The sequence below is a fragment of the Oryzias latipes genome, chromosome 6, assembly GCF_053564925.1.
Source record: "Oryzias latipes strain Hd-rR chromosome 6, Olatipes_Hd-rR_3.1".
Taxonomy (NCBI): domain Eukaryota; kingdom Metazoa; phylum Chordata; class Actinopteri; order Beloniformes; family Adrianichthyidae; genus Oryzias; species Oryzias latipes.
In genome coordinates this window covers 29,454,984-29,481,594 of record NC_136242.1, presented here as the reverse complement: position 1 = coordinate 29,481,594, position 26,611 = coordinate 29,454,984, and the positions used below count along the sequence as shown (strand labels likewise).

Below are 26,611 nucleotides of genomic sequence, written 5' to 3'. Positions count from 1 at the left end.
TCCATCCATCTTCCTCCGCTTATCCTTGACCGGGTTGCGGTGGCAGCAGTCTAAGCAGAGATGCCCAGACTTCCCTCGCCCCAGCCACTTCCTCCAGCTCTGCTGGGGGGACCCCGAGGCGTTCCCAGGCCAGCTGAGAGAGTCTCTCCTGGGTCTTCCCCAGGGCCTCTGCCCAGTGGGACACGCCTGGAAAACCTCTCCAGGGAGGCGTCCGGACTAGATGCCCGAGCCACCTCAACTGGCTCCTTTCGATGTGGAGAAGCGGTTCTACTCCGAGCTTCTGACCCCATCTCTAAGGGAGCGCCCAGCCACCCTGCGGGGGACAGCTCTGCCCCTCTCTTCATAAAACACGGGTGTTTACTTAGGCTAAACTGCATAATCATAACACTGGGAACACCAAAAGATCAGAATACAAGTAAGTCTTAATCTGACCATGTCTGGTTGCCTTTGCACGCTCCTTTCTGCATGAAGTCTTCACTTTTGTCAATTGTCAAAACTGAAATGGAACTCCTTGCAAATATTTTGCCAAAGCAACTGGAAAGGTTAAAAGGAACCAAGAAATGTTTAAATCCTAGAATTGCATTTAAATGTTCAATTTGTCACGAGTCAGGACAAGACCAAATGGGGGGGGGGGGGGGGGGGGTGCAATAGTTGAGACAAACTACAATGGACAGGTCATAGTTGCCCTGCTCTGATGCACATGAGGCCATGTACAGCCTAATTTGAACTGTCATCTGGCTCAAAACTGCTTGCTCCACTATTGGTGACATTTTACTAGTGTCAAATTTACCTACTTGGAAGTAAGGATGACTGGAAATAAACCTGATTAGCTCGCCAATACTCCTGGCCACATTTCAGACAAGTTGCTACCTTTACAGAAATTCTCTACACTGCAATTTTGCTTGAACACCGCAGGTTAAAGTTTACGTGTAACAATTTTAAAATGAGTGAAGTGGATCATTCAATTGTGCATTTACGAAAATCATAAACTGAGTTGTAAATGAACTGCAAAAACTGTTAAGTCCCAAGTTCTTTATTGAGGCAAACTCTAGAACCACAAGCTGCTGTAGAAAACATTTGCTCTCCAAGTAGCTGCAAAGAGCACGAGTGGCCCTCAGATCCTAGCGGCTTCCTTTGGCTGAACCTTTGCCCTGATGAGACTTGCTGGGGTACGGGAACACTGGTTCTTGAGGAACACGGGGTTCTGTTGGGGTGTAGCGGAACTGACTGAACAGCAGCCGTTTCTGGTTGTAGCGAGAGCGAGTCTTGGAAGCGTACACTTGATCCTCCTCGCTCACTGGAGTAAACTCTGGCTCTTCCTCGTCGTTAGATGAGGAGCTCCAGCTCTCCTGTTCAACCTGGTGCTGGCTGCCTGGAGCTCCAGACTGAGAGCCCTGGGAACCAGACTGTTGAGATCCAGAACCAGAGTAGCTGCTGTCAACACCACCGTAGCTGCCATGACCACTGGACTGTGCTGGTCTCTGATAAGTTGGCTTGACTGGCTCTTGTTCAGGATAGGAAGCAGAGTACCACATGGGAGGACTTCCACTGCCTGAAGGAGATAAGTCACCAATATCTGCTCTAAAAGTTTGATCATTAGAAAAAGACACATTACCTCCAGTAGAGTACATTCCACTTGGAAAATATCCAGTGGACTGTCCAGAAGGTTTTTCATAAGTTGGAGCTTGTCCAGAGGATGAAAACATGGGTGCATAATTTCCCCAGTCTTTAAAAAGGAACACAAGTGTCAATTGCTGAAGTCACTTTAGTCCTTTGATCTATGTCATCTTACCTCCTTGAGGAAAACAGGAGATGCTTCCAATGAGCAGACAAGAAATCCATAGAAACCTGCAGACAAACAGAGCCAAAAATTACATCATCCATCAGGACCAATAAATTCCACCTGCCTGTTAATAATAATAATAATTATTATTATTATTAAAAGTCAGGCAAAAAGGAGAAAAAAAACATCCAAAGACAAGCCTCAGACATTACAGCCCGTCTCACCTCATTCTGATGCAGATGACCCAACCAGACAAGCCAAAGGTGAGAAAGCTGTGACATGGAAACTGACCTGCAGGAGGAGCTTTATCTGATCCTCAGAGCTAATTGCTGAGTGTGAACAGCTGCTCCTGGCCAACAGAAACACATCGCTTCTTCATCAAACTGTTTTCTCAAAACAAACCGGTTCTACATTTGAAATATCAGTTTGGTAAAAATCCAGAGTAGAACTTCTCAAAAGCTCAGGCTGCAGTGCTGCAATGGGGGCAAAGAGACTTAAAGTTTCAAGTTCATTGTTTTGGATCCTATAATGGAATCAGAACTCTGTTGCTATGACAAACAGTCTTTAAAACCACCGTCTTTTTTTGTTTGTTTACATGTTGTCTCGAGGATTAGAAGTTTGTGGGATAGTCTACAACATTTTTGCTTGGGACAGCTTTGAGAATCTGACAGCTTGTGTCCAGACTCCTGTGATGAGATCCGATCTCATTATAATTGAACAGAGTTTTTTATTTTTTTTATTTTGAACTACTGTAGCTTGTGAACTGCAGGTCTACCTGTTTGGATTCGGGTTTAGTTGATTGTGAAAAGACTCCAGCTTGTGTGGATTCTAAAGTTTAATCCCCTTTTCAGGATGGGTCAAAACTCCAAGAATTAAAAGTGTCTGAATAGTTTTTTTTTCAGATAATCTACAAAGTAATGTCGTCAGGTGGTCATTTGCCATTTCAGAATGTTTGTATGGCAGCTAAATGTGACCTAGACCCTCTGGTTTGTCAGAAGATTCATAACCCTTGCTGTTAAAGTACAATATGTCCAACACAAGAGGCCCTCAGCTCTCATCTGTCTGCCCAGCTGTTGGACAGGACAAGTTAAAAAAATAAATTAAAATAAAATAAATGTGACCTAGAAGCGTTCAGTGGTGATGGGCGAATGATACCAAGGCCTATGACGCCCTGCCTGAAGCGGAGGTGAGTGTACCAGAGCTTGTTGTACCATCACTGTCTCACTGCTTCATTGTATTTTAAGCTCTTCGTTGTTTCGTGGTCTGTCGGCGTGTGTCATTCGCTCATGGCACTTTCGTGCGTTTTGAAGCTATGACAACTTGACAGATGAGACAGATGTCAGCGGTTTGCTGCCATACCCGCCTCATTATGCATAAAAACAGGGTTTTGGGAAGATAGAGATTTGGTGAGTGAGTGAAAGTATTATCAAAATAAAATAAAAGTAAAAAAACTCATAAAGACAAATGACTTGTGTACTTCTGTGAGAATGATCCAAATCAACAATACAAGTCTCTAAATCACAAACCACTGTCCTTAAAGTTTTTTTTTTTCAAAGTCTCACAGAAATATATTTCTTAATCAAACACCACTATGATTTGCAAAGTAGGAAGGATCTTTAGACCCGTTAGAGGCTTTTTAGTGCAGTTCTTGAATACAGCTCAAAACTTTAAATAAACCCTTAATCAACATTTAACCCTTAATATAGTTAGCTTTTCTCGTCTGGAGGAGAAAGTGTGACGTTTGTTGTAATGATGGGGAAATCCTTATTTGGTATTGTACGGTGACACCACAGACTCGTGTGACCTTTATTTCTGCAATGGGATTGAAACAGTGCTGATGCTTCAGTCCTGCTCTTCAGAGGTTGTTATGGCTTTAGTTGTCCACCAGATGTCAGCATCATTGAAGCTTTGAATCTCTTGACACAATTTTTAGCAATTGTGCTTCGTGAAGCACAATTTTGTGCTTTGTGAAGCTTTACTCACCAACCACTACATGTCAGAAAACCAACAGTTCAAATAAGTTTTAACCCCCAGGTTTAGAAACTTGTGCTGCAAAATAGAAACTCTAATCTTGGCTTCAAGATTAAAGAATTCAACATTTAAACTTGAGTCCAGAATACCCGGCTTTAATTTAACCTGCTTAAAGAGGCATCTGACAAAGTTTTACTATAAAACATTTTCAACATGCATTTTAGAACTTTCTCTTTTTGTGCAAATTAAGGACACAACAAGACTTAAATTATGAAACTTGCTTCCACCCCTTGACTTATAGGGCCAAGTACTTTAGCTTACAACTTGTCCCAGTTTAAGAATCTAAAAACTACAAATTAATGTTTATAATTTCTCAAATCCAAGTAGGTCCAATATTACATGTGCTGCACAAAACACTGGCCTAAATATGTTTTTGCTGTATTTCTTTATGGCATTTACCTTTGGTGTAATCAAAATGAGAATGCGAGGATATTTAAACTTTCTGCTTCAGAATTTAAAGCATATGTATGTTTTCCTTAGAGCTCTGAAGCCCCCTCCCACCACCACCACATCGTGTGTCAATAAAGCACCATACAAAATGTCAAAAGCAGAGCCTTTTATTTACTTTTAATCAGATCAACTCTAAACCAAGGACAACTGTCATCATCCACAGCCTGTTTTGAAAGGAAAGAGGACAAGAGTTAAGTTTCCGTTGCTGAAGTCACTTCCTGTCCTCTGATCCATGCATTTTTCCTCCTTGACCTTCTGGATGCATTTGAGAGGTAATGGTAAAACTTCTACAAATAAATGTTTTTCCATGAGACAACATTTACCCTGAAGTTGCTCTCCCCTCATTTATTTATATTTATATATATATTAAGCAGATGAGTCTGAACAGCCAACTCAAAGCTCAGAAAGCTGTGACACAAACTACAAACTGCAGGGGCTTTTTTTTATCTGATCCTCATAGTTGATTATTGAACAGGAACAGCTGCTGCTCATCCAGACTACTGTACTGTAGATCTCATCACAATTCACCGTTAATGGAAACCTTTGAGCTTTTTAAGGAAAACAATTAGAAAGGAAGGACCACATTTTATGGTATTTTTCTCAGATGCATTTGTAAATAACAAAGTGCTGTAAAATGATTACATCTTAGTGCATAAAGCGTTAGTTTTGGCCAGTTTTTTTGCACTAAATTGCACAGAAAAAAAAACAAAATAATCAATTCTTTGGGGAGATCTGTTTCCAGAAGTTCTTAATTTGATATTAAAGACATGGATTGAGAAGAGAAGATATAATTATAATAGGAGTTACTTGAAATGGAACAAACATCCACACATCAGCTCACAACAATCCGAATCAAGAAAGATTACAGTAGCAGCTTTCCATACCTTTGCAAAAACGTTAAAGTTGAGAATTTTTAAAATCTTAATTAGTAATTACATTGTTATTAAAATTAGGCTAAATGCATTTGCTCCTTACTCTTGACGATTAAAAAGGTTGACTTGTCAAAAATTATTAATTATTTGGCCATTGAACACTGAAGTTGAAGTAATTTTATCCAACAACTTTTAGGCTTATTTTTCCCTTTTTAAATGCTTGTGTGTAACTCGTTGTCTCTTTTGATATCTCATTTAAATATTTCTTGTAAAGTAAAAATGACTTGGTGCATGGTCACATAGTCATTTTTTGTGATTTTGGTGGAGCTGTTCAATGTTTTGAGGCCTCCTCAAGTTTTGGGCAGAAGCTCCTTTACATGCATCAAAACATTGAAGTAAACTTGACACAATTTAGACCACCCTACTATTTTATTTAACCTTTTAGATGTATTTTTTTTAGCAAAGAAAAGCACTTTGCCATGAAATCTTCATCAAGATAACTTTACTTCTTGCAGGTTTCACCAATGACTCATCAAACTGGGGAAATAAAACTGCAATGAAGTGAAAACAAAATAAAAGATAAATGAAGCACAACCAGAAAAGGCATTTGTTTAAATAACTATTTAAAAAAGGAGTTTCCAAAAATCCAGAAAACACTAAGGAGTTTAGATGTTTACTGGCCCACGTCTGCAGATTAAGGGTCAGAATAATCCGCAGAGGTTTTACCAAACGTTTTAGAGGAAGTAAAAGTGTTTATTGTGAAGGCATCGAGGAAATCAATTTTTGTTTATTAATTATGACGAACGTGAAGGTTTTCTGCTTTCTGCCTCTGGTTGACAAAACAACTCAGCAAGAAAGAAAAAGTTGGGGTTTTTCATCCATTTTTTTGGATTAGTAACAAGTTTTGTGTACATTTAGGGTGATCCTTTCTGTGAAATAAGATTTTACCAGATGAATTAAGATTTTTTTTTGCTGACAAGCATTTCTGCATGAGACACAAACATCCCTGGAGTTCCCAGAGGTCTGCCAGAATGTGTTTGTGTGAAGCTGAAGAGCTCAAAGATCAGGGTTAGAGTCCTGCCGGAAGATTCAATCAGTGGAGTCTGACTCATTGACCGTCATGTACTCTCCTTGTTTGATGTTCAGATGTGGGCTGGTGAGAGGTTACATGCACTTGTGTTTTGTTCGAATGAGGGGGAGGTACCACAGGGAGGCTGGTGGTCTGGGATAAAAAGCGATTTCTTTGAAAGCTCGCTGTGATTCCCTCAGTCTTTCTCTGGAGCGTGGTCAGCATGAAAGCGGTGCTGCTGTGTGGTCACTTGCTGCTGGCGCTGACGGCGGAGGTGCTGCTGACAGCAGGTACAGAACCCCTTCTTCTGATCAGCCAGTCACAGCCACGAAGGCTTCATGGATGAGACTGTGAGGAGCTCAGCTGTGTTTCAGGTTTACTGCTGTTCCCGGGCCGTGGGAAAGTAGTGGACCCACATCGGACTGCAGAATCAACCCCTGTCAAAAAGCTGGATGCTCTTACAGCCAGAAAAACTGTCTGAATTAATAGTTAAAGATTTCAATCTTGTTAGAAATATTTCCTAAAATTATTATTTTGACAATAATCATAGAAGAATAATTTGGGATCCCAAAACTAATCTAAATTTACCAATATTAGCAAGATACTAGGCTAAATAAAATGAGTTTTTATTTATTTAGAGGTTGTGCTAGTGTTTCTATGCCTAATATAAATAACTCAGATTTCATTTATTTGATTTACAAAATAATATGACAGTTAAGCTTTTTACCAGCTAAGTCTTGGGTTGAATCGGCAGGAGTATCTCCAAAAAAAAACAAAAAACCTTTACATATTTATTAAAATGAAAATGCTTTTGCAAAACACTTTTAATGAGATCTTCTTTTTTAAAAGACAGAAAACAGGAATTTTTCTTGTTTTATTTACTCACACTACTTCTCTGTCTTTGCAGTGTAGGGTTGGTTTGTTTGTTTGTTTTAGTTTATTTGTTTGTTTGCATAGGAAAAGGGTCTCATGATCAAATCAGTAGCAACTAAAGAAAGCTCACATTACCATTCTCTCACCACCGAGCAAAACTGTTGAATTTGCAATCAGTTTTGTGTTGGTGTCACCGGGAGGAGTTACCTGGTGTTTGGTTCAGAAGTTTTCTGAGCCTCAGTCATACTTGTACGTTAGAAGGATAAAAGCAAGACATAAATTATTTCATTGAATCTTTATTGCCCCAAAATGTACTTTTTCTACACCTTAAGAGCAAAAACAATCAAACAAAAAACTTCGAAGACACTCACAACAATCTCATGAATGGTCTGACAGAAATGCTCTGAGTTTGTTTAGAAGGATGCTGGGATGTTACTCTAAAAGGGATTTTTTCAACACTGTCTCGGTTACATGGCTGCTGTGAAATGTCTTTCTCAGTGTACTGTGTATTTTTGGTTACATTTACAAAATGTATCAAATTTGCAAAGCAACTGTGCTCTGTTGAGGTTCCGCTCATTTCAGTCATGTTTGTTTCTGCATATCAATAACGATTTTTTTTAATCCATATCGACTAATATGGTTTTTATCAATTAATTAATCGAGACCTCATTCAGGAATCCAATCTATGCTGGATGACTGTAAAGGTTTCACAGACGAAGGTCCAAAAAAGTTTTTCTCAGCCCTCTGAGTCTGATGCCACCAGGAGAAATCTCGTTTTTTTTCTTTGTATTTTTTTTTTTGGCTCATTACAAAGTTCAAAGTCTCGCTGTTCACATTTTAAACCCCAACAGGCCAGTCTCCATCCTAATCCAGCACCACATTGTTCTTGTCAGCAAAAATGCATCAACATTTCAGGGCGGATTTTTGTGCTCTTTTATTTCAGACTTTTTTTGTTTGTTTCTGTTGTTGTTGCTTTCACTGTCAATTACCATAACATTAATCTATCTACAGTTCCAGTTTTTAGGACTTAGAGAAAGCTGAAGGCTTATCTTTTTGTAGAAAAATTTCATTTTTTTTCTAAATACTTCTTTTCTCTTTGCTGTCTGCAGTTTAAACCAATACTGACCCACTCCGATCATTTTTTGATCAATTTCAAAGGGGTTGTTTTAATTACGATTATGCAGTTTTGAGCCATAATTTAAAAACCTGTGTTGTTTTCTATGACATAGTTTCTGCAGAGCGGCAGTAGTTCATTCGAAATTCGTCCTTGAGCTGTAAGCCTGTCCTGACTTCCCATCATTTCTTTGTTTACACTCACTCCCTCTAGCCTGCAGTCCCTCACACCCCCAAAACTAACATTAGCGGTGCAACAAAAATGCCAATCAATAAAGTACAGTTTAGAGCCAGATCCCAGCTCAGATGAGGAAAACAAGAATAACATAACATAATATTTGTCTACAAGTGGATGAATCAGAATGGAGGAGAGCAGGGAGTTTGTCGTTTGGTGTAGTAAGTTCTATGTCTCACCTACAAGCTTTTTCCAATGCCCTTTATTGATCTGCTCCAGATTTACAACCATTTAAAATAAGAAATACTCTAAAATGCAAATTTGAGCTTAATTTACTTTACATATGTTTTCCATCATCAGAAATATGCCACAAGTACATTTTAAAAACACCAAAAACAAGATTTTTATCGGAGTGGGTTTTTAACTCTATATGAGAGTTGGACTGAGTTTCTCACCATGTTCCAGACTGGAGTACACTCTGGCTCCACAAATGGCCGGATTACCTTGCCTTTTTTGTTTTGTTTTTTATGCTAGTCTGTTTCCACGTCATGTTTCATTCTTTACGTCTGCAGACTGCTCCTCCATTTGAAAAACACACCAAAACCTTCAACTAATTAAGTCAAGTAGATATTTGGAGCTGATTACGGTCAGAGACATTTACAAGCTAAAGGGAAAAAGTCTGTAAAAGTTAAAAATTATTATTAAGGGAAAGTGAAACTGGACCTAATATAAAGACTTTAACAAACAAGAACATAAAGTGATTTTACAGAGAAGACTTGATCTTAATCTTTGTTTATGGTTCTTCGTCAAACCTGTGTTGCTCCTCCTCCCTTTCTCAAATCTGGAGATAGCAACAAAAGTTTTTTTGTTGTAGCTGGTTCTAACATAGCAGCTGAAATCAGCGTTTGTGTCTCAAATATATATTTAGTTATTCTTTACTTCATGCGATCTGGAATTTGGCAAATACTTAGTTAACCGCCAGCACCAAAGCTCACCAGCCTCACCAGAGGTGGAGCTACAGGGGGAAAGGGGGTGGCTGCCCCCACATCAAAAAGCTTTGCCACCCCTCAATTGTCCCTCATAATTGACAAAGATGAAGAAATCCACAATACAAGCTTCTGTAAGCATTATGAATAGCACCTTAGCTAACAGAATTGCTGTTTTAATATTAATAACAATAAAAAACACATGACATTGGACCTTTCATTTGTAATGGCCTTCCACTCTGCTGTTCTCATTTGCCACCCTTCCAAAGTCTTCTGCCCCCCCCCCCCACATTTAAAATGTTCTGGCCAAGCCTCACTTGAGTGTGAAGCCTAAACATGAAAGAAGAATTTACTTTTAAAATAATGGCAGGGCACAGTTTGTAGGACATGATGTGTACCTTCAGAAAGTCAAGACTTGAAAGTCGCTCCATCTCTAGGTAAAGCAGAATGTCATCAGTGCAGTGTTACCTGATGGAAGCACGTGTGAGTGGGTATGCTAAGATATTCTGCATCAAGGTAATCTCCCACAACATCTGGTTTTCTTCTGCACAAAACACCATCTGTTCCACTGTAAAGTACGAACACACAGAGGGAATGTAAACAGACATGAACTGTGACTGCAGAAAAACACACAAAGCCCTCCCCTGTGTTCCGTGCAGAGAGCAGCGACCCCGTGGTGACTCTGAAGAATGGCCAAATCAGGGGAGAGTTTACCACAGTGAAAGGCACAGACAGGAGGGTGAAACAGTACCTCGGCATCCCATACGCCCGCCCCCCCGTAGGACCGCTCCGGCTGGCTGCTCCTCAGAATGCAGAGCCGTGGGAGGGCGAGAAGAACTGCACACACCAGCCAGCCATGTAAGAGCCAGGAACCCCAAACACAACAGCATTTACTCGTGGACTGAGGCTTTATTTTCCTTGCACCTATGTCGGCTTCAGGTGCATCCAAGACCCACAACTGGTCGTCATTGTTGCTCAGGCCATGTCCGTGACATTTACCCCCCCAGAGATGTCAGAGGACTGCCTGTATCTGAATGTGTACACTCCAGCTGAGGCAACAAAAGGAGACAAACTGCCTGTGAGTCAAACACACAACTCACCCCCACCACCCACCCACCATTTCCCACTCTCTGGTCACCTGATGCTTCTAGTTAATGTTTTCTTCTCAGTCTCAGCTTTGAGTGTGTGGGTGTACCTCCACCTCAGACCACAGTTCACCTTTTTGGGGAGACTCACAATAACACAAAACATTTAACTCCTCCCACAGCAATTGCATATAAAGGGGCAACACTTTCGTTTTTCGTGTACACAGTTTTTCGCACACAGTCTGTAGGTTATAATTGGGGTCTCTAAATTGCCCCTAGGTGTGCATGTAAGTATGTGGCCCTGCAACAGACTGGCACCCTGTTCAGGATGCCCCGCCTTCATTCAACAGAAGCTAGGTTGGCTCCAGAGGCCTTGAGCAAAAATCCAAGCGTACTGTTTGTTTGGGGTGTCTTCCATATTGTACCAACACTATCACCAACTCTGGATACAGCAAAACAACCCCGTACCATCACCCTTCCTCCTCCGTGTTTGACGGTACACATCTCACATTGTGCGCTTTTAATAAGCATTTATTATTATCAGAGGGTTTAAAAAGAGCAACAGAGGAGGGACAATAATTGGACAAACATGGAAGATGAACACAAACAAACACACAGTGGCTTTAAAAACACAACAAAAAGGACAACAGAGTGATGCAGGAGTAAATAAACACAAAAGTGACACAAAAAACTAAATAAAATAAAATAACAGATACACGAAAAAACCTTTCAAGGTTGAAAACTGTGAGTGAGAACAGCTTTGAATCCCAAGATGTTGTGTCATCAGGTGATGGTGTGGATCCATGGAGGAGGTCTGACCATGGGGGCGGCTTCTCAGTTTGACGGTTCTCCATTAGCTGCCTACGAAAACATTGTGGTTGTCGTCATCCAGTATCGGCTCGGTATTCTGGGCTTCCTGAGGTAAGTCACGGTTTCTCCTTCACGTTTGATCCAGATCTTCTACAGAGACGCTGAAGTGGGCATACTGGTTTCTCTTCCTCAGCACTGGAGACGAGCACGCCAGAGGAAACTGGGGTTTGCTGGATCAGCTGGCAGCTCTAAGGTGGGTGAAGGAAAACATCGAAGCCTTTGGTGGAGATCCTCAAGCCGTCACAATAGCAGGTGAATCTGCTGGAGGAATCAGCGCATCCATTCTGGTAAAGAGAACTCAGAACCGTCCGGAAAAAAAAACCATGATCACCCAATTGTTTATAACTATGAAATGACTTTTATCCTCTTTAAAGTCCCACTCAAATCCTCTCTTGGTCTATTGTAAAAGTGGTCTTTTAATTATGATTAATACAATTTTAGGTAGAATCAAAAAACCTGTGTCGTTTTCTAGGACATAGTTTCTGCAGAGCGGTTTGACTGCTGGCATTGAGCCTTCATTTACCAACATCCCTTTGTTTACACTCTGACCTGCTAGCTTACAGCCTCTCACAAACCCAACTTGACATTAACGGTGCAACAAAAATGGCAAGAAATATTGGAACTATCCAGCCATGGAGTTGTGATCCAGATTGCAGCTCGGACGAGGAAAACAAAGACGTACACAGATCTATTTGTCTGCAAGTGGATGCATCAGAATGGAGCACAGCAGGGAGCTTGTGTCCCACCAACTGTTGCACCTTCGTCACTGCTACAGGCTTTTTCCGACTGCATTTATTGTCTGTTACTTCACAACAATTGGAATAAAGAAATATTCAGAAATACGATTTTAATCAAATTTTATTTATAGATCTCCTCCATAATTAAAAAAAAAAAGTCAAAAGAACATGTGAAAAACACCAAGAAGACAATTTTTATTAGAGTGGGTCTTTAACTTGTGCTTTTTCTTTTAGTCAAATAGTATTTTTAGAGTTTGTATTCAGAAAAACTACATATAAAGTATAATTATGATGCATAAAGAGCATTATAGATTGTATCATACAACTGTGTTATTGTAAACTTAAAGTGTTATCATTTTGTCACATTATTTTGTGTCATGTTATATTGTCATAATTTATGGGTATCATTACTTTTACTTAAAGTAATCCTTAATACACTTAAAATCAGTGACATGGTATCATATATGATTATGATTGTAATGTAAATTTTATGTATTGACATTTTTTTCCTTATTAAAATTTGACCACACAACATTTCCATGGGGCGGCTGTGGCCGGTCGACCTCTGATGGAAATATTGCAGGTTCAATTCCTGCCTTGCTTGGCCATGTGTCAAAGTGTCCTTGGGCAAGACATTGAACCCCACCTTGCCTCTGGTGGAAGGTTGGTGCCAGTGTTTGGCACCACCAGTGTGTGAATGTGTGTGAGTGAGTGAATGGGTTTGTGACTGTAAAGCACTTTTGGGCCTTCAACGAAAGTAGAAAACGCTACACAAGTATACGCCATTGACATATCCATGAAAATAATTCCCTTCAATCTCTGTGGAGGCTTCATCCGCTTATGTTTTCATGTTAACTATGTGGGCGTGGCTTTAGTGGACAGGTGGTGTGACCCTTGTCAGGTGGGAGGGCCAAGTGGCACTGTGTTGATTCCTTTCTCTGTGTTTTTCACAGACGTTGTCTCCTCATGCAGACGGACTCTTCCAGAGAGCCATATTTCAAAGTGGAGTAGCAATACTTGGGACGTACACCACAAACGACCCTCTGAGCCATGCCAGGGTGCAGACAAGTTCAGGGAAAACTGCACAAAAGAATGTGTTGTGTTTTCTCTTCTCACATTTTTCTTGTTCTCCAGGTTGTTGCCAACATTACTGGTTGCAGCGACTCTGACACAGCAGAACTGGTCCGGTGCATCAAAGGGAAAAGCCAGGAGGAGCTTGTTGCTACCACCAAAAAGGCAACTGACCAAATCTGAAACCCCTGAAGCAGATAGATTGTAGCAAATAGTCATCCAATAGTGTATTTTATTTTATGAACTGTTAATTTGCAATGTTTGTGTTTTGTCTGATGATTTCTGAGCTTTAAAAACAAAGAAGAGAAAAACTTTTTAGCTTTTTTTTTTTTTTAACTTTCTGTACCTTGACCACCAGATGGCAGTCTCTACTCACCAATGTCTCTGTTTTCCTCTGAGAAGCTGCTCAGTATGAAGAATGTGTCTTGTCTTTAGATGAAAATCTTCCTGGGAGCCGTTGTGGACAATGACTTCCTGCACGACACTGCAGAGGCGCTGCTCCGCAGGAAGGAGGTGCTGAAGGTTCCTGTAATGATGGGAATCACCAACCATGAGTTTGGATGGATCCTGCCTCAGGTCGCTCTGCAAGTTAACAACAGTGGGCATGTCACAGATCCACCCCATTGTTTTTCTCTCAGTCCTAATCATTCATGTCCTTGTGTGTGTCTTGGGATCGCAGAATTTTGCACCCCCCGGGTGGGAGAAAGGCATGAGCAGGGAGTCTGTGCTAGCTGTTATAAACTTGTTCAATCCAGGGGTGAGTTCAAAAGGAAACTTTCTAGTCTTTTGTTTTCTTTCTCATGTGTCTTTATTGGAGTTTCTATGAAGAATGAGGGATTTTTATTTTAATTTTAGACCAGACAGATTAGAGGAGTCAGTCATCCAAAATATCAATACCTACCAACTCATTCATGAAAAACTGTCAAATTAGTTGCTTTATTTTTCTTTAACTGTGGTTTTTAATTCATTCAGGACTTACCTTTTACTCCTTAAAACAAATCAAAAATTCAACTTCAATTATTTGTATCTGTATGAGTAAAGAAGCCCGACTTAATTTTAAGATAACACATAAATCCCATATATTAGTGAAGATGAGCTCAAAAGAATTTGTCTTCTTGGACAAAATAAGGACAAAACACAACCTTGTAAAGAAACTGAATGACAACTTTATTAACTTTATCTGAATTTTCAAGAAATGTTGCTACTGATAGGCTTGTAACATCTAGCAGAAAAAAACTAAAGCCTTGGTTACATGCACTTGTTGACCCATTCAAGTGCTGCAGGATTTTGGGTTATCCAGGCCTACCGGGGTCGTAGAGAGGAGAGGCTTCATCTTAAGGCCCAGCTTATGCACTATTTTACTAAATGTATTTGCTCACCCATCCAAATGGTCAGAATCAGATGTCCCAATCACCTGGCCTGGGCACAGGTGTATAAAATTAATGCAGACGTTTTTTAGAAACGTCTGTGAAAGAATGGGCCGCTCTTCAGGAGCTCCGTGACTTCCAGCGTGGAACAGTCATAGGATCGCACCTGTGCAACAAATCCAGTGGTGAAATCGCTCCTAAATATTCCTCAGTCAACTGTCATCAGAACAAAATGGAAGAGTTTGGGAACAACATTAACTCAGCCACAAAGTGGTAGACCACATAAACTGACAGAGACGAGTCAGCAGATGCTGAAGCACGTAGTGCAACGAGTTTTTGTCTTTGACTTTCTGCACAGTCAATTGCCAAAGAGCCCCAAACTTCATGTGACCTTCAGATCAGCCCAAGTCCGGCATGCAGATAGCTTCATGGTATGGGTTTCCATGGCTGAGCATCTGCATCTAAATCACACATCACCAAGGGTAATGTAAAGCATTGGATGCAGTGGTGTAAAGCACGCCGCCACTGGACTCTAGAGCAGTGGAGACGCCTTCTCTGCTGTGAGGAATCACACTTTTCCATCTGGAAATCTGATGGACGAGTCTGGGCTTGGAGGTTGCCAGGACAACGGTGCATTTCGGACTATAATGTGCCAAGTGTGAAATTTGGTGGAGGGGGAATTATGGTGTGGGTTGTTTTTCAGGACTTGGGCTTGGCCTCTTAGTTCCAGTGAAAGGAACTATGAATACTTCAGGATACCAAAACACTTTGGACAATTCCATGCTCCCAACCTTGTGGGAACAGTTTGGAGCGGGCCTCTTCTAGCATGACTGTGCACCAGTGCACAAAGCAATGTCCATAAAGAAATGAATGACAGAGTCTGGTGTGGATGAACTTGACTTGCCTGCACAGAGTCCTGACCTGAACCCTACAGAACACCTTTGGGATGAATTAGAGCGGAGACTGAGAGCCAGGCCTTCTCCACCAACATCAGTGTGTGACCTCACCAATACGCTTTTGGAAGAATGGTCAAAAATTCCTATGAACACACTCCTCAACCTTATGGACAGCTTCCCCAGAAGAGTTGAAGCTGTATTAGCTGCAAAAGGTGGACCGACGTCATATTGAACTCTATGGGTTAGGAATGGGACGGTATATGTGAGTCGAGGCAGATGAGACAATAATTCGGGTAATATAGTGTACTTTAAATTGAAATTTTACACCCAAAGTGCAATTGTTTGCAAATCGTTTCATTTAACCCGAATTTACAGAGAGGCATCTTAAGGGCATGTGCACTATGCGAGACATACTGTAATCTAAACAAAAATCTGGAAATCTCATTGCATGATTTGTAAAAATGTTTTTGTAAGCTACTGCTGCAAATAAGTATTTGAAAACCTGAGAAAACCCATGTCATATTTGGTGCAGTAGCCTTTGTTTACAATTACACAGGTTAAATGTTTTCACCAGGTTTGCACACACTGCAGGAGGGATTTTGGCCCACTCCTCCACACAGATCTTCTCTAGATCAGTCAGGTTTGTGGACTGTTGTTGAGAAAAACACAAAGTTTGAGCTCCCTCCAAAGGTTTTCTACTGGAGTGGCTAGGCCACTCGATAACCTTGATATGCTTCTTACGCAGCCATTTCTTGGTTGTCCTATTTGTGTGCTTCAGGTCATTGTCATGTAGGAAGACCCAGCCTCGACCCACCTTCAAAGCTCTAACTGAGGGAAGGAGGATGTTCCCCAAAATCTCGCAAAAATCCATGCTACACCTTGACTTACCCTTGCAAGTTGTAAAAGTGTTTGCCAGGACCTGTCACCTGCAGCATGCCATATGTGTATGAACATTTGTGGCCTTAATTATTTTAAGGTCATACGCTTGCTTGTTTTGTGCGGGCCATTTGGGCGTCCCGTACAATTCTGCCCTTGAATGCAGTTGTGACCAAGTTATGATGGAGTCATGGGTGTCTATGGTTTTTCTGCATTTTTTCCTTCCAGCTAAGGTTTGCCCTCTGCAGAAAAGTGAAAAGTTGTCAACTTTTTTTGTTCCCAAAACTATTGAATTTTTTCCCTGATAGCTTCCTGTCCTGTCTGTCCATCCATCCATTCATTTTCTGAACCTGCTGTATCCCTGGGGATACGCTCTGGACAGGTCACCAGTCTGTCACTGGGCTCCTGTCAGGGTCTTTGTTGCTTATTTCTCACACACTAGTAGCTTATATACTACCATACTTCACTGAAAAACACCACATTCCATTCACTTATAATATTGAGGCAAAACAGTGTTATTTTCTTTAAAAAGTGTTAAAAAATAAGTGAACTGTGAACCATTTTCCAGCTCCTGAGAAATTTTGGTGGATGTTTGTACAGCTTGTGATAACTGATTAAGGCTTTAACATGTGTTTCTGTTGAAGGTCCCTTCAGCCAACGACCTGATCGCAGATGAATACCTGAAAGATGCTAAAACTCCGGAGGAGATCAGAGACGCCTTCACTGAAGTCATAGGAGACCTCCTGATGACCCTGTCGACAATCAAAGTCGCCGGATATCACATAGGTTAGAGGGTCAAATGAGGCTTCAGAGTGGAGTAAACCATCAGTGAACACTGTACTTTGTGCTTATCTCTTTGATTTCAGACGCAGGCGTTCCGGTTTACCTGTACGAGTTTGCGTACAGCGCAGACGTGCACAAAGACAAAAGGCCCAGCTTTGTGAGGGCGGATCATGCAGACGACGTCGGCTTCGTGTTTGGTGGATGTTTCTGGGATGGAAATATAAAAATCACAGGTATATGCCAACATACAGTGGTACCCTGCGAAACACAATTCCAGTTGATTTCTATGGTAATTCTTTTCACATCGCCATGGAAAATTTGGACTGTCCTTGAGTGGAAGAACTTTGAGAATACCTTTTATTTGGCAAACAGTAAACACAAAGATAAATCTGAGCCACATAAAATCCAACTGGCTGAATTCATCTTCTTTTTGTGATGGAAAGTGTGAGTTCTTCAGGCAAACAATTGGTTCATTAATTGATGCAAGTTCCTTCTGTGAGTGTTTGTTATGGAGGTCATTTTTTTCTGTAGAGCATTTTTTGAAATGCCAGGTACCGCTGGATTGATTCATCAGAATGAGCTCATGATGACTTGTAAACTGTTTGCTTTAAGGAAACGTCACTGAAGAGGATGAACGAGTTTGTCGAACCATGATGTCATATTGGGCCAATTTTGTTCGAACAGGGTAAGGTCATAACATTTGAAATGGACAAAAAATGATGCTTCATTGCTGATTTAATAACCAGAACGCATGCTCTCCCCACCCACATTATTGACATGATGGTGATAAAGACTCCATGCAGAAGTTGAAGATTGATTGTAGACTGTACAAAGTATTACTACTGAGAGATGTTGCTGCTTTTTTTTCTTTTATTTGGAGCGCTGTCTTTTCTTCAAACTTTAAGCAATATACAATGAGCTGTTGGGGGCTCAGTGATGAGGTAGAGACAGCAGTTTGGGCCCCTTTGGGCTACTTTGCTGGTAGCGAAAAGTCTTCTGTCAATTACAATAAAGAGCTAAAGTTGAGTCATTTTGCTCTATGCATGTTTCAATTTTTTGACTCAACCATTGTTGTTTAGTTACTGTGGCAACACTGTCAAATTTTGATTTGTAAGAGCCAGTTTTACCAGGTCGGATGTTTGCGCAATCTTTAAAGAGTTACAGGAAATTTTTTAGAGGGTTTGCAGAAAAATGATGCAGGAATCTATTTTCGCACTTGAGAGTTGGATCACGATATGGTTGCCTAATAGTGGTTTTGTGGGCTCAGTTCTTCACCTTCCGTATTAACGTGGCTTTCAGTCATTTTTGGTGAATAAAAATCAGTAAAACAATCGTAGACTTTGTCTAAATGGAGATTAAGAGGAACTACAAAATAGAAACCGTCTTGAGATCTTCAAAAATTGTTGATGTAGTTTTGGTCTATAGCTTTTGCTTATCTTTAATAGCAAGGATTACTTCCTGCTCTGTTCCCTGACATGATTGAGTTTCTCTGCAGGTCACCCAATGGTCCAGGTCTAGTCAGCTGGCCTCAGTACGACTGGAAGAAGCAGGAGTACATGGAGCTGGGTCTGGTCCAGGCTGTGAAACAGAAGCTGAAAGAAAACAGAGTTAATTTTGTGGTCTTTACCCTCCCACAGAAGCTCCAACAATTAGCAGCAGCTGCCAAAGATGAGCCGTGACCTCTGCGAGCAGTCTCCAGAACTTAGTCCATTTACTTCTGTTTAAGAATTGTCTGTTCTACACAGCAAGTTTTAAGTTTAGAAAACTTCCTAAACAATTCTTTGTTTCATACTGCTTTTAATTGTCTGTAATTAAAATAATTTTGTCATTGACAACAGTAATTAAATAAATAAAAATTAAAAAACACACAAATGTGGGTGAAATAACATGATTAACCGGATGACAATTAAAAGCATGGCTCAAGAACAGCACTGGTGGATGCACTCACTCTGTAAGGTTTGGATAGCAGCACAATTTATTTCTTCTGCTTCATTTTTTGAGATTGAGATTGAGATTTCAGCTTTGCTAAACTTATAAAATCCTGAATTTCATTAGAACAGACAGAAATCTCTTTGTGCTGATTATATTCGTATATGAATATATGCTATGAATACATGCTGCTCAGATGACAAATATGGGTCCAAGTTGATTTGCAAATAAACTCTGATGGAATTTACTTCAGTGCTAATGTTCTGTGGATGTGAAGAACAAAAAGATGTTATAAGTAAATAAATTATTTAAAGATTAAATGTTGGTAAAGGTTTAGATTAGAGACTAGCAGATATTAGGCATGGACATCATAAAAAAGGCTGGGGGGGGGGGGGTTATGGAGTTGGAGCTTCTCTGAAATAATATTTTATGTCAATTGTTTGCCACACCTGATGTGGTTAACAAGTTTAATTTGAAATACAAATCTTATTATGTAAAAAAATAATAATAAAAGGTTTTATAGGAATTTATGTTAAAGGGGAATGTAATCAAAATATCATTACAAAAGAAAAATGTAAATATTGTTTGAATAGACTACATTATATCCGAAATTGTGTTAAAGTAACTGGTAATAATAATAAAAAATAACTTTCTTTTCTGTGGATTGAAATGATAGAACATTATTTTTTTCTTTATTATGAAGGAAATGTGCGATTAAATCCCAGCTCGGAGGCTTTGTCGCTGATTGGCTTAGCTTGTTCCTGACGTCATTGGGTTCCCCCCGCAGTCGTGTTTGCAGTGTTTCGCGCAGGCGCACTTGAAGCAGGACCTCAGTCACGTCTGTCGAGGCTCGGCGGGTAGCAGCACCTTTCTCCTTCCAGCTCTCACGTTTCACGTACGTAAAATCTCGGGTTTCATGTTACGGATTCATTTAAGATTCAGTTTGAACCCAGAACGTTAGGTTTCCCGAACTCACGACGTTTCCTCTCGTTTGTGTCGGTTTGAATGGCTGATCATGAGGGCAAAGCGAAGGATCAGACTCGGATCTGTTTTGGTTTTTCGGAACCCCGTTGCCGTTGCCTTTCGTCTGTTTGGTGTTTTCCTCTGCGGGGAGGTGTCCCCCTCCCCCGAGCTGGTGTGGGGGCATCCCCGCGGGCCTTCGATCATCAAGCTCGGCTTACAGGAAGCGTCAGCCCCGTCCGTGTTTGCTCAGAGCAGCTTCCTCCAGCAGCTGTCAAGTGCGCGGAGGAGGCGCGCTGATGCCGTCAACCGAACTCCCATTACAAACTCTGAGGTTTAACGTATTTTACCATTCTGGCAAATATAAAAAGCAGAAAAAGGGAAGGCCACACTTTTCCCTAAATATTAGGAAAACCTGTGTAATTCGGCACCTTTTTAATTGTAGTCTAAGTTATCCTTTTGCTTTTGTCCTTTCGTTTGCAGTGCTTGCAGCACACATGATAATTCTCACATGAAAAGCACAGATTTTTGTAAAATGAAAAATGCCGGATGTGAAGTTACTTTTGGTTATCATTGCTTGCATTGTGTGTCACTGTCCTGTGGAGTACCTCAAAGCTCTGTTTTGGTACCAGTTTAGTCTGTTTTGCCACTAAATTCCTGTAACAAACAGTAAAGCTGCTTTTATCCAACATATCACATTAAACTTATTTAGGTTTTGCAAACATTGGTTTAAATAAAGCTAATAAACACTGTAAACAAATTTGAGGTCATCCATCCATTTTCTTAGTCGCTTTTGGGGTCGAGTTGCCCAGCTACTATTGGGCAAAGGCGGGGTACACCCTGGACACGTCGCCAGTCTGTCACAGGGCACCATTTGAGGCCATTTTTTTATCCAAACCTGCACATACATCAGTGTTATTCTGCATGAGTCCAGAGACCTCTAATGGGCCTGCACTTCATCTGTCTGACAGACTGCTTATCTTGAATTTGCACATGGAGCATAACTTCCTCCGTCCTTTTCCAGCATCCACTGTCCATATCACCCGGCTCTCCTTGTATCTGCTGTATTTTTGGCTTTATCGGCTGTGAAAGGACGAAGATTGACGGGCTGGAACGATTCTTTTAGCCGTGCGGGGTCGACATTTTGTCCACTCTTGTGCTCTGCAATTTTTGAATGAAGGGTTATGATGGGAAATCTGGGACAGTATAGTAAAAATCATAAAAACACTAATATAAACGTAAATACATTTTTGACCCCAGTCTCCTCATAGCTGTGGCTGCCTGTTGTGTGCAGATGAAATGAGATTGTACAGACTTCAGCTGAGATTGTGAACCAGGACCCACTTCTGCTTATCACACTGTTTCAGTCGTCGGCATCACTCTCTGACCAAACGTTTCTGTCTTTAGTTAACTCCTGCTTTGACCCACCAGACTGTTTTTTTTCTAACAGGTGTGACTCTTTAAAAAAAAAAAAAAAAAACTGCTCAATTTCTATGGAGTCCCAAACTGTTCATAATTAAATAAATAAATAAATAATTAAATAAATAAATAAATATGACATTGTGCAATCACAAAATCGAACAATAAATCTCTCATGAACATATAAAAAGATCATGGAATAGTGAAAAACCTGAAAATAGATTTTAAATTAGCCATTATATTATTCGATATATTTCATTTTGCTTTAAAACCCCGTTCATTATTTTAAAACAGCATTTTAAAATATTCACTTTTAATCACATTGATTATTATTATAATTCTATGGCTTTTTTTTAAGAAAACTCGGATTTCAAAATCAACATTTTACAAAGTATCTTTGTTTTTATTTCACATTGCTGTTTTTCAGAATGAATAATTTATTTCATGTTGAGCTTTTCCAGCAGAATGAGTCTGTCTTTCAATCAAACCAGACAAGGCGGAGACACTTTTGTGATTGGCTACTCCTTTACTCAGACATAAGCAGCAGCACCCGAACTACATCCATTGAAGTTGCAGCAGTCTTCTGCAGCATACAGATTGTTTGTCTCTATTTGATCTCTAATGTCAGCAAAGCCGTGCAGATTTCTCAGAAATATGTAATCTCTCTGATTGGCACACCCCAGAGCGGGTATCTAGGAATACGAGTCGATTTCCAGGGATCAGCCAATGTGCGTTTAGATCCCGCCCACTTTCAAGCTCAACAGGGTCTTCTTTCCCCGCTGATTCTGCCAAGCCCCTTCCCTTGGCTGTGGTTTTGCTAGATAGGAGGTAGGGACAGTGGGAATCTCGTTCATCCATTCATGCGCGTCACTAATTAGATGACGAGGCATTTGGCTACCTTAAGAGAGTCATAAAGAAATCCGTCACTTAGAAAAATACTCTTCCTCACTATAAAGCACAGTTGTGAAGGACTGAGCTTTTTGACAGCAGCTTTTAATATGCTTAAACAATATAACCATGTATTAACATAAAACATGCATAACTGAGGTCATTTGAAGACCACTCTCAATGCTGCTGGGAGGCCCGAAAACCTTCTCTCTCAAATTTCACTGAAGGATTCTGGGTCAGGGAAGCCCCAAGGTCGATTTAGATTCCCATTTCGACCTGCGGCTAAACTGCCTGGATGTGGACCAGTGGACCGGGAAGGGGAGGGGGGGCTCATGTACTGAGCTGGGGTTCCATAATGCAGCAAAGACATGCGGGGAAAAGCTGATTTGTGGCTTTGAATTTTCTGCAGTGTGGCTCTGAAGTGACAGAGACTGATTAGCTGTGAGCGGAGCACCATCAGACCCGCCTCTTCTGCTGTACTTTTGAGTGTGTTTAGTTATATTTTTGGTGGGTGGGGGCTACTCTGGGGTAATTTTGCATAACGGCTCTCATTTGTGTGCTGTTCAGTTTTACACGAACGAGGAGTGGGAAATATGCAGGAGGTGCAGCCAGAGGTGCAGAGCCTCCTCCTCAAATCGCACATGGTGTTTGAATCCTTCACCCTCGCTATTGGGGGGGGGGGGGGGGGGGGGGGGCTTGTAAAGGGTGTGGGTTGATAGAGAGGAGGAAGCCCACGTAAGCAAAAACAGTGCAGGCTTTTGCGGGCAAAGATGTGTGCAGGACCTGGGGGGGTGGAGGTGGAGGAGGAGGAGTGGCCGATGGCGCTTGTCAATCCTAATGGCGTCTTTGACCAATAGGGGTTCTTATTGCCGCCATTCATCATCAGCGAGGGAGCACTGCTGACTGGGGGGGCTGCTCCCGTCATGCATGATTGTCTGATAAAGGTGTGTGTGGGGGGGTGTCACAACTTCTGCATAATCTGTGGGATGATTGTATGGAATACCAGAAGTGCCGCAGAAAAAAGACAAACCGTTGAAAAGAATTCTACATAAAACCATATTTACATCTCTGAAAAAACTATCAGCTTTTGTCATTTTCTAATTATTTCATGGATTTTTCAAAAGGTTGATCCTTTGTTTTAGTCCTCCCTTCGCGGAGGTTGTTCCAGAAATAACCTGAGATAATTCAACCCGCAAAAGTATGATTACAGATGTTTTTAAGGCTGTAAAACCCCTAGCTCCACACTTTATACACATTTCTCAGACAGACAGGAACATTTTAATACTTTTCTATCTTGTTTAAGTTCAAACCTTTATAGAAAAATAGGTCGATGTTTAAAAACCCACTTAGATAAAAATGGTGTTTTTAATACATTCTTATTCTGATGAGGGAGAACATATAATACAAAAACTAAGTAAAAAATTGCATTTCTGAGTATTTCTTTACGCAAATTGTTGTGAATCAGGAGCAGACGGGAAAAAGCAGTTGGAAAAAGATCATATTAGTGACATAGAAAATACGCTGGACGGGCCACAAGCTCTGCTCTGCTCCAATCCGATGCATCCATACAAATGACTGAACCCATGTGCATCTTTGTTTTTCTCATCTGTTTTTCTTGTCTCACCATATTTAAAAGACCACTGGGAACATTTTTTAAATAAGGAACTAAGCTGAAGCTGACACAAGAGTGGGTCTTTTAAAGAATAAAAAACAAAGATCTGATTGCGATAAAAGATTTATGTGGGCAAACTGAACAAATTCTGTGTAGGAGGCACGGCACGGCGGAGATTGATGGAAAACAGTCTGCAGCCAATCAGGACAAGCATGCATTATTGCATTGAAAAGGGAACACTGTGTTTGCATTTTTTCTTTAATTCAGGTTTGCCTGTGCTTCATTTTTTGCCTTTTTTTGTGTTTAAATGCGTTTGAATGAAACCAAATTTCTCCTGTGTGTTTGTGGAATTTTTTAACATCTATGAAAAATAGCAGATAAATAAGCCTTTTTTGCACCATGAAGTAGTTTTTTTATTTTACTTTTTCAACATGTCAAAAATTTCATACATACTTTGCAACCTTTATGACATTCAGGGACAAAGATTCTGGAAAGTTCTGCTGTGTTTAAGCTGCTTTACTTACTCATCTGAAGAAGCTTTAGTTTTAGCTTACCATTTTGGAAATAGTGTATGATAGTATAGAATAGGCATTTTTTTAAACAATTTGCTGAAAATTATACTATGTTTATGTCTTATTATTGGGTAATTTGCATTTCCATTCTGTTTGTCTAAAAATAGAACCAAATATGAGAGCACAACAGGTTTTTTTTAATGTAAAATTTTTATGTTTTGTGTCTTACGAGGAAGTCTGAATCTGAATCTCTACGGTGCAGTGCTCTGAGCGGTGTGTGTGTGTTTTAATGACCGTGTTCCTGCTTTTCCATTTCTCTGATAAGATCTGCTTTCTTTTGTCTCATTGTCACGTAACTTTCAGTGTAATTTCAGACATCTGAATATTATTTTCTTCCTGCTTCGTACCCGGAATCAGGAAATGTTTGTTACCCGTAAATACCACACACATATTCTCTCTATCTTACTTTATTTTTGTAATTTTCAATTTTAAAAACAAATTGTCTTCGCATGAAAATGTCTTATGAGCTGACTTAATAAAATCTGCAGAGATATTCATGTCTGCGTTCCCCTTTTTGGCTGAACTGTGTGTTTTCCTGTCAGAAGTTTTGTCTCAGTCAGTAGAATTGGATCATAATGGAAGATGCTCATACCTAAATGTCTGTTGAATTATTATATAGTAATAACAATATATGGAGAACTAAAGGGTTAAAATGTTGGTCTGCTGTGAAGGAGCTGAAGAAGGTTGTTAGCGATCAACAGATGTTTCTCCTCTGAGAGCCTCACAGGGAGGTGAAAAGTCCAGAGTGGGAGTCAGCAACGGCCATCAGTTTGTTCCAGCCAAAGCTGTGTCAGATAAATAATTGTGAAGAGTGATTGAGTTCAGGAGACACTGTAGTTTAAAGGTAAACATAAGGGGAACCAGTCATAACCCAATAGGTTTCATTAGCCTGTGAGTCCAGTAGTTTGTCCTCCACAGTCTGCCGTAGTCTGTGGGGTCAAATAAGGATCAGTTTAAAGGGACAGAAAAATACGTGTCCTGGACCGTGTCCTGACATTAAAAAAGTAAAATATATCTCGTTCCCACAGATTATTATCTTGTTCCCACGAATTAATTTCTTGTTCGCACGAAATAATATTCAGTTCCCACGAAATACTATTTCGTTCCCTCGAAATAATTAAGTTGTGCGATCGAAATAGTATCTTGTTCCCACAAAATAATAGTCCGTTCCCACGCATTAATCAATTCGTGCAAACGAAGTAACTACTTACGTCATAAGTCAATCATAAACACGGATTGCTGCGTCACCTAGCGGACATAGCTCCTAGCTTTATAAATACGGATGTAAGCAATAGTTGGATTTACAGCAGATATCTTCACATTTCTGTCTGTGTGTGTCTCACATTGCATTGAAGACACGGAGGATGTTTAGAGATCAGATTTATTTATTTTAAAAAGCACAAAAGCATCATTTTTTTCATGCCTGGGTTCATTCACATCCTGGTACGCTCTCAGTCCATCCTGCTGCAAAAGCCACTTTCTGCCGTGTCTCTGTGACCCATATTCGTTCATTCGCCAAAAATGGCGGCCATCTTTACAAATGGCCCCCATTTGGGGATTTTTCTTGTAGCAAACATGCTATTCCGAAAGAGGCGATCCCAAGGTACAACCATGCCAAATTTGGTTCATGTACCACAAAATGTATGATTTTTGTCTGAAGTATCAACCTAACATCAACCTCTGCTAAACCTTCAACCTTCTCGATTTAAAGCAAAGCCAGAAACATTAAATGTTGCAGTTCCTCAACTGACCACAGGGAGCAGGTTTCGAATGAAAGCCGTTTCTCATGTTGGTGACATGACGTATGTCAAACTTGTATAAATGTTTCCTTTATTATCTACTCATGATAGTTCTGGGTTTGTGGTGGGGGTGTAAAGTTTGTGCATCATTAGGGGCGTGTTTTTGATTGGCAGGTGGGTGGAGCCATGACAGGACTCAACAAAGCTCGTTACTTGTCTGATCCTTCTTGGGTTGGGCAGAGTTAAGTTCGGTCATTATGGCTTAATTTTCCGTTCTGGAGCCTTTAGGCGCCACCATAGATCATCCATCCAGGGTTGAGACGTCTTTAGTGTTTTAGATGAGCATCACCAGCTGTGACCGTACAGATGTTTGTGGTTCATTTTTTATTGCTTTAATGCTATTTGGCATTTATTATGGTGTTTCAGATTCAATCATGTCTTTTGTACTCAAAGGA

The 26,611-nt window shown here is 40.4% G+C and overlaps 3 protein-coding genes across 11 annotated transcripts in view; 2 read left to right on the top strand and 1 right to left on the bottom strand.

Annotated features, from left to right (window-relative positions):
- Positions 1-1,017: 1,017 nt before the first annotated feature.
- LOC101159258 (uncharacterized) lies at positions 1,018-2,132 on the bottom strand. 2 transcript variants are annotated; one of them, XM_004069773.5, is made up of 4 exons: positions 2,008-2,132; positions 1,793-1,848; positions 1,616-1,726; positions 1,018-1,552 (listed from the first exon to the last, which is right to left on the bottom strand). In XM_004069773.5, the coding sequence occupies exons 1-4, from the start codon at positions 2,010-2,012 to the stop codon at positions 1,122-1,124; spliced, it is 603 nt and encodes a 200-aa protein (XP_004069821.1). In that variant the 5' UTR covers positions 2,013-2,132; the 3' UTR covers positions 1,018-1,121. The 2 variants fall into 2 exon arrangements, with proteins under 2 accessions (XP_004069821.1, XP_020559848.1); XM_020704189.3 differs by having other exon boundaries at positions 1,018-1,726.
- A 4,125-nt stretch (positions 2,133-6,257) lies between these two features.
- ces3 (carboxylesterase 3) lies at positions 6,258-19,213 on the top strand. The gene is made up of 13 exons (XM_023956000.2): positions 6,258-6,495; positions 10,012-10,210; positions 10,292-10,430; positions 11,225-11,358; positions 11,441-11,594; positions 12,998-13,102; positions 13,179-13,280; positions 13,551-13,691; positions 13,795-13,872; positions 16,899-17,040; positions 17,121-17,270; positions 17,650-17,722; positions 18,533-19,213. The coding sequence occupies exons 1-13, from the start codon at positions 6,429-6,431 to the stop codon at positions 18,714-18,716; spliced, it is 1,668 nt and encodes a 555-aa protein (XP_023811768.1). The 5' UTR covers positions 6,258-6,428; the 3' UTR covers positions 18,717-19,213.
- A 510-nt stretch (positions 19,214-19,723) lies between these two features.
- The window catches only part of kiaa0513 (KIAA0513 ortholog), a 51,136-nt gene continuing 44,248 nt past the window's right edge, over positions 19,724-26,611 (top strand). For all 8 annotated transcript variants that reach the window (XR_013656460.1, XR_013656459.1, XM_020704188.3 and 5 more), the window contains exon 1: positions 19,724-19,861. The gene's annotated coding sequence lies outside the window, so the exon portion shown is untranslated. The remainder of the gene's footprint in view (positions 19,862-26,611) is intronic.